This window comes from Haliaeetus albicilla, chromosome 26 (assembly GCF_947461875.1).
Source record: "Haliaeetus albicilla chromosome 26, bHalAlb1.1, whole genome shotgun sequence".
NCBI lineage: Eukaryota > Metazoa > Chordata > Aves > Accipitriformes > Accipitridae > Haliaeetus > Haliaeetus albicilla.
This window is the reverse complement of record NC_091508.1, coordinates 5,565,925-5,578,562: the sequence shown is the minus strand read 5'-3', so window position 1 is coordinate 5,578,562 and position 12,638 is coordinate 5,565,925. Positions and strand designations below refer to the sequence as shown.

The following is a 12,638-nucleotide window of genomic DNA, read 5'->3' as shown; positions in this document are numbered from 1 at the left end:
GGGACTGTGGGTCTGCCCATCCTCTGACCCCCACCACAGCAATCCTTGGAGGATAAACCAGTTTTGGTTAAAATTCCTCTGTAGTCCATCAGGTGGTACCTGAAGCAACATTTCTCAAGCCTGTCTGTTTTCCCACTTGCAGTAGATATTCCCAGCGCGGCAGCCGTGCGGCTGCTCCGGCTGCTTGTCCAGGTCTCCGGTTTTACACCACCCCCGGGGTGTCTGGTAGCCAGCAAAGCATCTCTGTGGGTGCTGCAAGACCCAGGGGACCTGCAAAGAACTGGCATTTTTTTCTTGCAGGCAGGGCAAAAAAGTTTTTTGGGGGCAGCCCAAGCCACGTTTTCCATAGGAAACAACCCTCTCCAGAAAAAAACAACCAACTTGCTTTGCACTTTCTGGGCTTTCCCCCCCCGTTTTTAAGCAGATTTTTGGCTTATTGTAGCTTGGTGCTTTTCTCTCCCTCGGAAGAGAAATTAAACTCGGGCAGGTGATGAGATGCGGTTTAGAGATTAAAAGGAAACCAGGAAGATTTCGCACCGAAGGCGTCGAAACCTTTGCCGTGCTGGTGGGATGCCGGGTGTGCGGTGTTCAAATGCCATCTAGTGGCACTGGGCGCGGGGTGGGAAATGGGGTGGTGGGGGGTTTTGGGGGGTCTGTGGTGGGCTGAGCAAGGCCGAGGGTCCGGTGGGGGTCACTGGGGGCACTTGGCTCATCCGGCTTTGCAACTGGAGAGCATCTGCAGGCAGCCTTTGGAGGGGAATAGTAACAGCTAAATATTAAGTGCTGTTAACAACGAGGTGAGGCAGGAGCAGCGATGTGCAGGGTGTGAAACCCGTCACCCGAAGGGACCTGGGGACGTGGGGTGGGGGTCAGAGCAGAGCGGTGGTCCGTAGGGAAGCCCTTAACATCACCCGGAGCGGGGGATGCAGCCTTCCATGGGCTCCGCATGCCCAACTCGCACAAAACAGCCCAAATCCTGCTTTTCTATCACCAAGAAGACATTTTTGGGTGGTAAAAGGCACATCCAGAGATGGTGACCCTAAACAAGGTCAGGCAGCATCCCTCTGCCCACACCAGGCTGGAGCGAGCAGCCCCGCCGTGCTGGGGATCCCACCCAGCGTGGGGGGAGCTGGGCACCCCCAAAAGTCACCTGGGGTCCCATTGACCCCCTGTGCCCCCCTGCGCTCCCACAGGCCCCCCTTTTCCTGGGATTACTGCCCTGCCAGCTGCTCTCCCGGCACGCCTGGCCGGCAGCCCCTGAAATCCTATTACTGAGTTTCAGGAGAAATAAAAAGTTAATCATCTCCTTCACCTGCTCTTCCTCTTCCTCCTCCTCCTCCTCTCGCCACAGGGGCTCGCGGAGGTGGCCGAGCCGATGCCGTGAGGCCGCTCAGACCCTTGTGGCTGTGGCTGAGCCCATGGATTTGGCCCAGGACTGGTAGGAGCTACAGCACTGGGGGGTCAGCGGCCGGTGCTGGGGAGGAGGGAAGGTCAGGACAGGGCAGAGGGAGCCATCCCGGAGCCATGCCGCTGCAGACCGAGATCCTGCGGGAGGTCTGGGCTGCTGACAGGTGAGTGCTGGCGGGCAGGATGCGACCCGCAGGGTGGGCAATGTGCTGGGTATCCCTACTGGGCTCCTGTCTCCTCCAGCGCCTTTTTCTCCTATTTTCAGTTAAATTACAATTTAATGAGCTGTTTTATCAGGTTTTTTGCTCCAGGAGTTGGTGTCATGATGCCCATTGGTTTAGAGAGGAATAGCGTTCATTAGTGAGGGGGGGTCCCCAAATGAACCTCATTGCTGTCACCCTTGGTCAAGGCAGAGCCCGTCCTGTGCTCCCTGCTAAGAAGGATGCTGTTGGCCGAGCTTGACTTGGTCGAGACGGGGTGGGGGAGCTGCTTCTGGAGCCAAACAAAAGGCTGACCTTTCCCCCCACCCTAAAAATGGGGGTGGTGCTCGGCCAGAGGCTCTCGTCCTCCCTGGGAGCTGCAGAGGGCTGAAAGCCCTCACTCCTTTTCTTTCTGTGCCCCACAGCCCCAGTGAGGAGCCGGGGAGCCCCCAGCAGCACAAGCCCAAGCAGGTGAGAAAACAACCCTCCCCCCCCCATCCCCAGTGCCACTGTCCCCTGCTGCGGGCTGTCCCCAAGGGCTGGGGACATCGGAGATCCCCAAACCCCAGCCCCACACCGAGACTGACTTGGGGCTGGATGGGTTGCTCCATTGGGGTGCTGCAGCCCTGGGGGGGCATGAGCTTTTGGGGCCCCCCCTTCCAGAGCAGGTGGGCAGAGGAAATCCCACAGCCTCTCCCCTGCTCCTTTGTGCATCCTTCTAACCCCCCCTCCATCACTTCGAAGCACCCCATGAGGTGGGCTCTCAGTTCCTAATTAACAATTTAATTAAGCCTCTCAGTTAAGCTGGCAGCCGTGACTCACTTTCCCCAGGCTGTGACCCCAAAGGCCAGAGACCTCCCTCATTGCATTTCGGCACAGCCCTCGGGTGCTGCCCGGCCTCGGAGGGGTCTCGGCAGCAATTTCATGGACCAACCACCCGATTTAATCAGCAGCCCCTCCTCGAAGGGCTTCGTTAAGTAATGAAGAGAGTGGCTGTCCTCCCCCCCCAGCTGCTTAAGGGATTAAAGGATGCGAAGGAGCTTTTCGGTGTGAGCTGATGACATGGAAGAAACCAGCCTGTTCCCAGCTCCGCCATGGGACCCCCAGCTTCCACCCCCCCCAAATCCACAGTGCTGGGATCCCGCTGGGATCCAGCCAGATCCCACCTCTTGGAAAACACCTTCACCCACTGGGCTGGAGCATCTGGGAGGGATGAAACCCCTGCGAGGGGGAAGGTGCTTTGTTGGGTGGTGGGTGCCCTGGTACAACTGCGTTTGCTTAAATCACTTTCTGAGGGCCCCGAACTGACACCCACTCCCCAAATATCTCCTGTCCAGAGGCAAGTGCTGCCCCAGATGCTCCGTATTTGGTAAATCAGAGTTATTTATAGCCCCGACTAACCGGGATTAGGTGTGCTGTGCCTAATCCTCCTGCTTCTCTGCTCCGGCTGACCTCCATCCCAGCACAGCCCCACGGTTCCTTGCCTTCGACCGGAGCCTTTCGTGGGGACGAGAGGAGATGGAGGTGCGGAGCCAGGCTGCCTGCCCATCCCCGTGTCCCCTGTCCCAGCTCAGGTCCCCCGGGATGCCCACTGGGAGATGAGCCGGTGCCCAGGGTGGCTCCTGGCTGGGGTCCGTATGGCACAGCGTGGCTTGTCCCTCCATGCCAGCACGGTCCATAGTGTCGGGGCATCGCCAGCAACATGTCCCTCATCCCTGGGGCTGGCACGTGGCCGTCTGTCCCAGCGCTGATGCTCTCCCATCTGTCTGCTAACAGCCTTTTTCTGTTTTCCTCCTTCTGCCTTCCCCGGGGGACTGCCCCATGGTAAGTTGCTCATTTGAAGGTGCGACTGTGTCCCCATCCCCGAAACGGGTCCCTGCTCCCATGTGGGGCCAGGGAAAAGCCTGCCTGTATTTTGGAAGGGGAGATGGTGCTGTATGAGCAGGGCTTGCCTTGCAAAGTGAAAAGGGATTTAAGGCCGGCACCATCCCCGCAGCACCATCCGCGGGGCAGAAGCTGAAGAAGAAGCGGCAGGAGCCTGTGCCGGAGCCTGAGGCGAAGCCCCGGCGGCTGCGGGTGAAGAAGCTGGGTGAGGCGGGGGCTGCAGAGGACCCCGGTGCCCCGGCACAGGGTAAGCACAGACACACCCCTGCCCCAACTTGCATGGAAATGGGGGGACACGCTGGTCCCTCCTATGGCCCCATCCTGCACCCGCTGTGTCTCCATTGCGAGCATCTCTTGAAATGTGTAGGGGTGAAGAAGCTGAGGAAGAAGAAGGAGGAGAAGGAGGAGGAGAGCGACAAGGACCCCTACTCCAAAGTCACCCGGGAGCCTCGGAAAAAGAAGGAGAGCCCGGCCGCCCGCTCCCGCGTGGCCAAGGGCCCCAAGAAGCAGCAAGGTGGGGGGCAGCACCCACCCCTCTGTGGGCACCCACTCATGGCATCTCATATCCCCGTGCACCACGGCCCCTCGCACCATGTCCTGCCAGTGCCATCAATGCTCCCAGTGTCTGCAGGGGCTCTACATGTCCCTGGGGGGCTTTTTGGCCAAAACCCAGCTGCATACTGGGAGGAAAGGGGATGTGGCAGGGGACCAGCATGCATGGCGTTGACTGGGGAGTTGGGATCAGGGCTGGGGGACACACATGCTGCCTGGGAATGTGGCAGTTGGCGGCTGGCCGGTGCCACCAGCTCCCCGGACATCCTACCGGAGCAAAAAGATGGGGCGGGCAAAAAGATGGGGCTCATCCCCCTCCCCAGTCCGCACCCCGGGGCTGCAGCCGCGAGATGGCAGTGTGACTTTGTACGCTGTGTCCGGCACTGGACACGTCCAACGTGCCACTGGCCACCGTGGTTGGGGCGGGCACCCGTGGCCCCAGCACCCTGGCCATGGTGGGATGGGTGCCCACGCCGGCTGGCGCTGCCAAGGGAGGTTCCCTGCTCGCAAATCATGAGGCCGTGGGTCCCCAGTGCAAGAGGCCATCGCGTTGCTGATGCCGTGGTTGTCACCTCCGGGCAGAGCCAGCTGAGGACTCGGAGGATGAAGAGGAGGAAGAGGAGGTGGAGAATAAAGACCCGCCAAAAAAGCTCAAGAAGAAGCTGCCCAAAGAGCCCCCCTCGGGTGAGAGCCGGGAGAAGAAGCTGAAGCCGAAGGGTGAGTGCCCAGGGGATGGGCACGGCTCGAGCCCAGCTCCGTTGCCACTTGCATCTGTCCTTGCCGGGATGAGGGGACTGCCCGTGTCCCATCTCCATCGCTGTCCTGGGAGGCTCAGGGGAGGCTGTGGGGCGATCGCCCCCTCCCCATGCAATCTGCCCCCAGCTCAACCTTCCCCGCTGCCCCCACCCTGTCACCTCCCTGTCCCCGTCACCGGCCATCCCCATCCCACTGTCTGGCCGCTCATCGGCTCCTCCATCCCACTAGGAGACAGGAGCGACCCTGACAACAAAGCCAAATCTGCCAAAAGCACCAAGAAGGAGCCCATGTCTGTGTTCCAGGTGAACGGAGAGAAGAAGGAGAAGAAAAGCAAGAAGAAAGGTATGGGGAGAGTGAGAGGGTGGCAGCCAGTCCCCACTGCCCCATGGCATCACCCTGAGCCGACAGCACCCGGTGCCATGTGACAGTGTCCCCTGTGTCCCCCCCAGCCGCCACTGGCAGCGATGAGGAGGATGATTCCGACTCCAGCACCAAACCCATCAGGTCAGAGAAGAAGAAAAACCCGGCATCTCTCTTCCAGACTGGTGGGGACCCCCCCAGGGAGAAGAAAACCAAAAAGAAAGGTCAGAGCCTGGCAGCAGTGATGCGATGGAGGGTGGTGGGTGCTGGAGGGGCTCGTGAGGGTGCGGCTGAGCCTGGCCATGCAGAGGGGGGTTATGACCAATGGTGTTGGCATGGTTCTATGCCGAGTTCGGGGTTCGGTGGAGTCAGGCTCTTCTCCCACCCTGTGCCCCTGCCTGTTCCTGCCTGCAGCTCCTCCCAAAGCAGCCGAGAGCGAGGAGGAGACCCCAGAGACCCCACAGAAAAACTCCAACAAGAAGGGGAAAGGGAAGAAATCAAAGAAGGTACAAAAAAACCCTCAGAGCTGTGGGGGTCCCCTCGGGGTGGGGGCAGCAGCTCTTCCCCCCCAGTGTGGGTCAGGCGGCTAGAGCATCCCCCAGGGAGACCCACCGCAGCACCGTCCCCAAAGCCACCAGCTGCAGAACCACAGCCCAGAGGGGTGATCAGGAGCAAAGAGCAATTAGTTGGGAAAGGAGAGGAGCTTTTGGCAGTTTTGGCTTTGGGGTCACCATCCCCTCTCCTGTTGCAGACAAAGGAGGAAAGGCCCCCGTCGCCTGTCATCGAGGTGGACAACCTGGAGGAGTTTGTGCTGCGGCCGGCGCCGCAGGGGGTGACCATCAAGTGCCGGGTGACGCGGGACAAGAAGGGGATGGATCGAGGGCTTTACCCCACCTATTACCTCCACTTGGATAACGACAAGAAGGTGAGATGGGTTGGGGGCTTGGAGACTCCTGGGGCTCTACACCCACGCCGGGGAGCAACCTCAGGGTTTTGGGGGGATGCCTGCCTGCATCCCACTGTGGTGGTGGGTCCTGGATGAGGCTGCTTCCCCTCTTGGGAAATGCCCCATGTTGATGGTACCTGGGATGAATGATGAGCAAACGTCTGCCGGAGAGCCGTGCTAATGCCAGGCTGGGCTCAGACCCTCCTGCCCCCATGGCTCAGCCAGTATTTTGGGGATTGTCTTCACTCCATCACTTGCGCAAGGCTGTGGCAGTGACCTGTTGGGCCAAGCCTTGCGCAGAGGGGACGGCGGCAGCGATGGCGATGACAATGCCCCATCCCAACGCGGTCCCACCACCCTCCCAGGTGTTCCTCCTCGCCGGGAGGAAGCGTAAGAAGAGCAAAACCTCCAACTACCTCATCTCCATCGACCCCACCGACCTGTCACGGGGGGGAGAGAACTTCATCGGGAAGCTGAGGTAGGAGTGGAGGTAGCACCCTGTTTCAGTGGCACCCCATTCCTGCAGCACCCCATTCCTGCAGCACCCTGCTCCTGCTCCATGGGTTGCTGGCTGCCTCAAGCAATGGCTGGGTCAGGCAAGAGGCTAAATTCGGAGTTCCCCACTGCCGGGTCTGACCCGAGGAGTGTCGGGGGGCCGGGAGGGGAAAACAGGCTTGTCTGGTTCCTCCTGGCAGACAGGTCACAGCTAGAAACGGCGCCTGGCGAGCCCGGCAAGTCCTGGCCCGTTGCACTGCTGGTAGCTGCACAGCTATGCTGGGGGGTCCCCCCTATAATGCCCCAATTTAGGGGTGCCCTGAACCCGAGCAAACAGCTAAAGGGTGGGAAGGACGGTGTTAGCTGGGGGCCGCACGTGGGTTTTGCAGCTGGGGCTGTGCTTGGAGTGGGGGGGACGGGGGGGTCGGAGGGGACTCGGTGGCACCGGCCACGGCCATCTCCCATCCTCGGCTGCAGATCCAACCTGATGGGTACAAAGTTCACGGTGTTCGACAACGGCGCGAACCCTGACAGGGCCAACGCTGACTGGTCCAACGTGCGGCAGGAGCTCTCGGCCGTGGTCTACGTAAGCAGCGGCACAGGGACACCCCCCCGCCATGGGGACCTCCTGGGCAGGCGGCGAGGGGGTCCCGACCTGCACCTCTTTGCTGGGCTACTGCCCGGGGGGCTTGCAGAGATGCGGGATGGGCTGGATCCGTCCCTGAGCCCTCGTTCAGCCACCGGTGGGAGGCTGCAGCCCAAGGCGGTTGCTGGTTTTAGGGATGGGGTTTCTCTTGTAGGAGACCAACGTTTTAGGGTTCAAAGGCCCCCGGAAGATGACGGTCATCATCCCCGGGATGAATGCCGACAGTGAGAGGGTGCCCATCCGGCCCCGAAATGTAAGTCAGGGGCCAGACTGGGAGAAACTGCTTGGGGGGCTGGATTTGCTGGGGTTCACCTTGGATTTTACCCATTTTGGGGCATGGAAATGCTTTCAGGTGTCCCTGAAATTCAAGGCACCTCCCTGGGAGGTGGGGGATGTGGCATCTGTATTATTTTGTTCGCGCTGGATCCTATCTCTCAGCTAGATACTGCTACAGTGCATCCCCCTGGGCACGCCATGGGGGGTGGCAAGGCTCCGGGTAGGGTCACCCCAACTCTGCTCTCCCCCCTCTCCCCCTCCCCAGGATAATGACGGCCTCCTGATGCGATGGCAGAACAAAAACATGGACAACGTGATTGAGCTACACAACAAGGCGCCGGTGTGGAACGACGAGACCCAGTCCTACGTCCTCAATTTCCACGGCCGGGTCACCCACGCCTCCGTCAAAAACTTCCAGATCGTGCACGGCAGCGACCGTAAGCTGGGAAGGGGACGGGATGGGGGGGTGACGGTGGAGGAGCACTGCCGTCAGCTGGTCCCAGCAACCCCTTATTTTGCCGAGGTTTAGTTTTTTTCCATGCATGGCTGCTTTGGGGTCCTGCCTGCCTTTGCTGGAGCTGGGATGAAGGTGGACAGGGCGTGCGGCACCGCACAGGCAGCTGCCTGCTGGCCCCGGGTGCCGGCAGAGGGAGCGCGCGGGTCACCTGTTGCCAGGCAGATTAGGGCAAGGACAAATCCTGTGGGGTGCTGAGCCCCCCCCTTATCACACTACAGCCACCCACTCAACCCAGGCCATCCCAGAGCATCGCCTCCAGCACGCACCCCGCATCGCCGGCGGGCTCACCCTGGGGTGCATCGCGCCTCGGGGACGGTCCCTCGGGGGTGGCAGTGGCTCTGTCCCCCCGTGAGCGCCCGGACGCGGCCGTTCGTCACCTGTCCGGCGCAGTCAGAAACCCTCGGCCTCTGGGGTGTTGGGTTACGGGACAGAAAAAACCTCTCGGGGGCCCCTGGTTATTTTTACAGATTTCCTGTCACCCGCCCTCCGGTAGCAGAGGTCCCACGGGGGGGGTGAGTGAGGTCCCTGTCCCTTGGGGGGCTGCGGCTCCCGGGGAAGGGGTGCTGGGGGGTCCGAAGGGTGCCGTGGTCCTGCGCTGGAGCGCGCAATGGGAAAATGACGGTTTTCGGTAACACGCGCTGCGGCACGGTGCCGCTGGCGCACGAACCGTGGGCTGCGCTTGGTGGAAGGCGGGGGCGGCTTCTTTGGGACGCTGCTGCGTGCGTTCCCCTGGGAAAAGGGTGGGATGGGTGCGCGGGTGACATCCCAGCCGCTCGCCCTCTCTCCCGCAGCCGACTACATCGTGATGCAGTTCGGGCGCGTGGCGGACGACGCTTTCACCATGGACTACAACTACCCGCTCTGTGCCGTGCAGGCCTTCGCCATCGCCCTCTCCAGCTTCGACGGGAAGCTGGCCTGCGAGTAGCACCCGTGCCGGGGCCGCCGGGGCTGCCGGGGCCGCATGCTGGGGCTGCGCGCCGGTGCCCGGTGGATGCTCCCGCATCCCCGTCCTGCTCCTGCATCCCCATCCTACCCCTCTGTTTCCACCTTCTGCCCGGTGAATGCTCATGGTTACAGCCGCTCCTGGGGTGGCTCGAGGTGCACGGTGCCCAGAGTGCCGTGGGACGCTCATCCAGCCATGGCCACCCTCTCCGGGCAAATTTGGGACAGATCGTTGGTCTGGGGCAGATGGCAGCGTCAGGCCTGGGGTATATTTAGCAGATGAGGCTGACTGCGATCCCGATCTCATCCCTTTGAGATGTTTCTTGGACTCGGATCCTGGAAACTCATCCTTTTTTTTTTTTTTTTTTTTTTTTTTTAGATTCTGGTTTGTATTTTGTTGCTCCATCTCTCAGTGAGAGGGGGGGTTGGTGGTCTCCTTGTTCATGTTTCCTCATCCTATGAGCGCGCACAGAGACCACACGTGGCCGGGCTCTGCCCAAGCTCCCGGCAAGGGACCTCCCCCCCGGGTCAATGCCCACTGGGCACCAAACCCTGGGTTTGCCCCATTTTTGCCCCATTTTTGCCCTGGCACCAGCAGCCGTGTGGTGCCCATGGTGTCTTTGCCCACCTCAGGCTCTCCACCGGTTGGGTCTAACCCCACTGCCTGGAAACCCTTTGGGGATTTAGGTCCCCGAGGAGCACCCTGGCACCCAGAGCACTGGTGGCACGTGGGCATGTGCCGAGGGAAGCCGGTGCTGGCGGAGGAGGGCCGGCAGCCACGTGAGGCAAAGCTGGCATCACCGGTACAGGGCCGGGCTGGGTCGGTGCTGCCAAGAGGGACCTGGAAGGGAAAACTCTGGGTGCACCAGGAAGCGCTGGGGTGACTCACAAGGTGTGGTTTGGTGCTGAGTCATGCTCAGTGACCGGACGGGCCTCGCCGAGCCCCCCGTGCCCCCGCCGCTCACCGCCCCGGTGCTCTGCGGCATCCCTCCGGACCCCACCGGGCTGGTGGTCCCACAGAGCCCCGCATGCCCCGGGTGTCCCCGCTGCTGGGACTGGCCCCGCTAGTGCTCCCTGCTGATGGCACAGACCCGTGGGGTGTCACGGGGAGTTCTGGGGGGTCATTGGGAAGGGGAGATGCTGGAGAGGGGCAGCTCGGGGGGACCAGGGTAGCCTGTGCCCCCATTTCCGGCACAAACCCACCTTTGTGGGGTGAGGCTTTGGCTGCACGGACAGGCCCAAATCTGATTAATTCAGCAGTGAGAAATACAGGGACATGCCAAGGTGCTTTGAAACACCGTCTTCGACTTCCCGATAATGCTTCTCACCTGCTCAGCTCATGCAGTGACCCCAGGGGGGGCTGAGACAATTTGGGGTCCCCTTCCCAGGTCACATACAGATCTTTCCCCCATTCAGGGGGTGATTTGAGCCCCCCCAATTTAATGCTGTAATGCTGTGAGAGGTAGCCGGGGCAGACAGGCCGAGGAGCAGGAGACGGATGAGACAGATGCAGTTGTGTAAGAGGGATGCTCATCCTTGCTGGGCACTGTCGCAACACCGCTGCAGCCCGAACCCGTCCCTGCGTGGGGTTGGGGACAGATAACAGTGACAGTGGGACCATGAGCTGGGACCACTGGCAAACATCTGCCCCAGTGGCTTTGCAGACAGAGCCGAGGTTTTCCCGCCAGCTGCACGAATCCAGGCTCCGTGATTCATTGGCAAACGCTCGTGACGGGGGCAGACGGAGGCGAACAGCTCGGGGACAACGGGCCGGCGTGGGACATCGTCCCTTACCCACGCAGTGAGATCAGAGACCTTCTTGTGAGCTAAAGAAAGAACCAGCCACTGCGGTTCAGGGCCAGCATCCCCTGGCTAGGTATGGCCAGCAAATGTGGGGAAAGCGAGAGCTTTCTGCCCAAATCCAGCCACGAACCCAACATCTGTTTGAAATCGGGAAAAGCTCAGCTAACGGTTGAGCTAACGCTTGTTCCCATTTCCTCCAGTGGAAGCAGAAAAGCCAAAGCGGGGTGAGAGAGAGGGGTTTTGGTTCCCCAAGCTCTCACTGGAGCACTGTCTCCCATTATCCCAGCTGCTCCCCAGGGACTTTCTCCCTCCCCTCACCCAAAAAGTCTCCGTGTTGCCTGTTGCTTGCAAACCCCTTGTGATTCCCAGCCTGCAGCCCAAGCGGAGCAAAAAATCTGCCACGGGTATCCAATGCAATGCCACCCCATCCCAGAATACAGTTACCGCATCAGCCACCCACCCCAAATCAGTTAGACAAACCCTCTAACCCAAACCAACTGTGGCACAAGAAACAAATGAAAACAATTTAATAGGGCGATGGATGTTCGGGCCCTTTGTTTGCGCTGGCTGTTAACACCAGAGGAGATGAGGAATGGAAGCAGTTGAAATGTGTATCTACTTTGGCCGACGGAAAGTGTGACGGATGCGCCGGCAGACCAATGGCTGAGGATGCTGGGTGTGCGTGGGTGTGAAAGGAATGCTCGCTGCAAGAAAAGATTAAAAAAAAAAAAAAGAGAAGGAGCCTTATCAACGGCGTTTGAGCCCAAAGTGTGTGTCTTCCTTGGAGAAGGGGTTTTCTCAGTCCCCAGGGATGATGTTTTCCCCGCAGCATGAGACTTTGAGGCTTCTGAAGCTTCATTTTAGGGGGCTGGTGTTAAGTTGGTGGTGCAGGGATGGATTTAACCCCACAAAGCGCTCACGCAGGGGCACGAGCGTGGCTAGCGGCCGGAGGCGACTGTCAGCAGCTCCTCAAGGGAACCTCCTGGGAAATGCATTTTGGTTTTGCAAAGATGGTTAAAAGGCAAAGGGGAGGAAAAAAAATAAGGTCCCACCTCGATGCTGAGTGCTGCATCCTAGCTAGGACCAATGTCACTGCGGTGCCGGCGGCTCTCACAAGGCAGTACTTACCAGCATCCCCATCCCATGCTGATGAGTGGAAAGATGCTGGTCCAGAGCTGAGGAGGAGGATGGAAGCGTGGGGCTCGCCACCAACCGCTTGCTTCTCCCTCTGCCCCAGACACCCGGGGCTTGGGGGGCTCCACGCACCCAGCCCTGAGCACAGGCTCAGCCCCTGCACTCTTAGTGGGGGGCTGTGGGGTATTTCCATGGGGCTCCAAAAGGCAAATGCCCCATCAGCCGGGCAGCCCGCGGAGGGAGAGGGCTGGCTGCATCCCAGCAGGTTCGGGAGGGGAAGCCAGCGCAGGGAAACTCCTCGCCCGTCAATGGAAGGGCCGGAGCTGTTTGGTTCCCAGCGAGCGCCCTGCCCAGCGGAGAGCATCGCCTCAGCCTCGGGGGCTCTCGCTCCGTGCTTTGAAGTGGTGATACATTAATTAATTAAAGGACAGAACGGAATAGGGTGTTTTTTCTCTCCCCTTCCCCTTCCCGTGTGTTTCTTTCGGTGACATTTTTTAGAGGGAAAGGCAGAGTCGTGGCCGGTAAGCTGGGCTGCGGGTTTGCAGGATGGGCTCTTTCTCGGCGCAGCAAGCGACAGGCGGTAATGGGAAAGCCAATATTTTTCAACTGCTTTTAAAAAGAAATCATTTTTTAATTAGTGAATCCATTCTGGAGAAGTGTTGGAGTTTTACAATGTTGTAGCTGTTCTTGGTGTCTTGCCTAGACTTGGATGTTCTGGCC

At 60.2% G+C, this 12,638-nt stretch overlaps 1 protein-coding gene across 2 annotated transcripts; it reads left to right on the top strand.

Moving 5' to 3' along the window:
• The first annotated feature begins 1,307 nt into the window (after window positions 1-1,307).
• TULP1 (TUB like protein 1) lies at window positions 1,308-11,318 on the top strand. Of its 2 annotated transcripts, XM_069770661.1 has the most exons (14): window positions 1,308-1,571; window positions 2,033-2,078; window positions 3,621-3,738; window positions 3,859-4,005; window positions 4,626-4,760; window positions 5,028-5,141; window positions 5,249-5,383; window positions 5,574-5,665; window positions 5,911-6,084; window positions 6,471-6,583; window positions 7,078-7,186; window positions 7,401-7,499; window positions 7,788-7,959; window positions 8,831-11,318. In XM_069770661.1, exons 1-14 carry the CDS (start codon window positions 1,525-1,527, stop codon window positions 8,962-8,964), a joined length of 1,635 nt encoding a protein of 544 aa, XP_069626762.1. In that variant the 5' UTR covers window positions 1,308-1,524; the 3' UTR covers window positions 8,965-11,318. The 2 variants fall into 2 exon arrangements, with proteins under 2 accessions (XP_069626762.1, XP_069626764.1); XM_069770663.1 differs by lacking the exons at window positions 1,308-1,571; window positions 2,033-2,078 and adding an exon at window positions 3,005-3,131.
• Window positions 11,319-12,638: the final 1,320 nt, after the last annotated feature.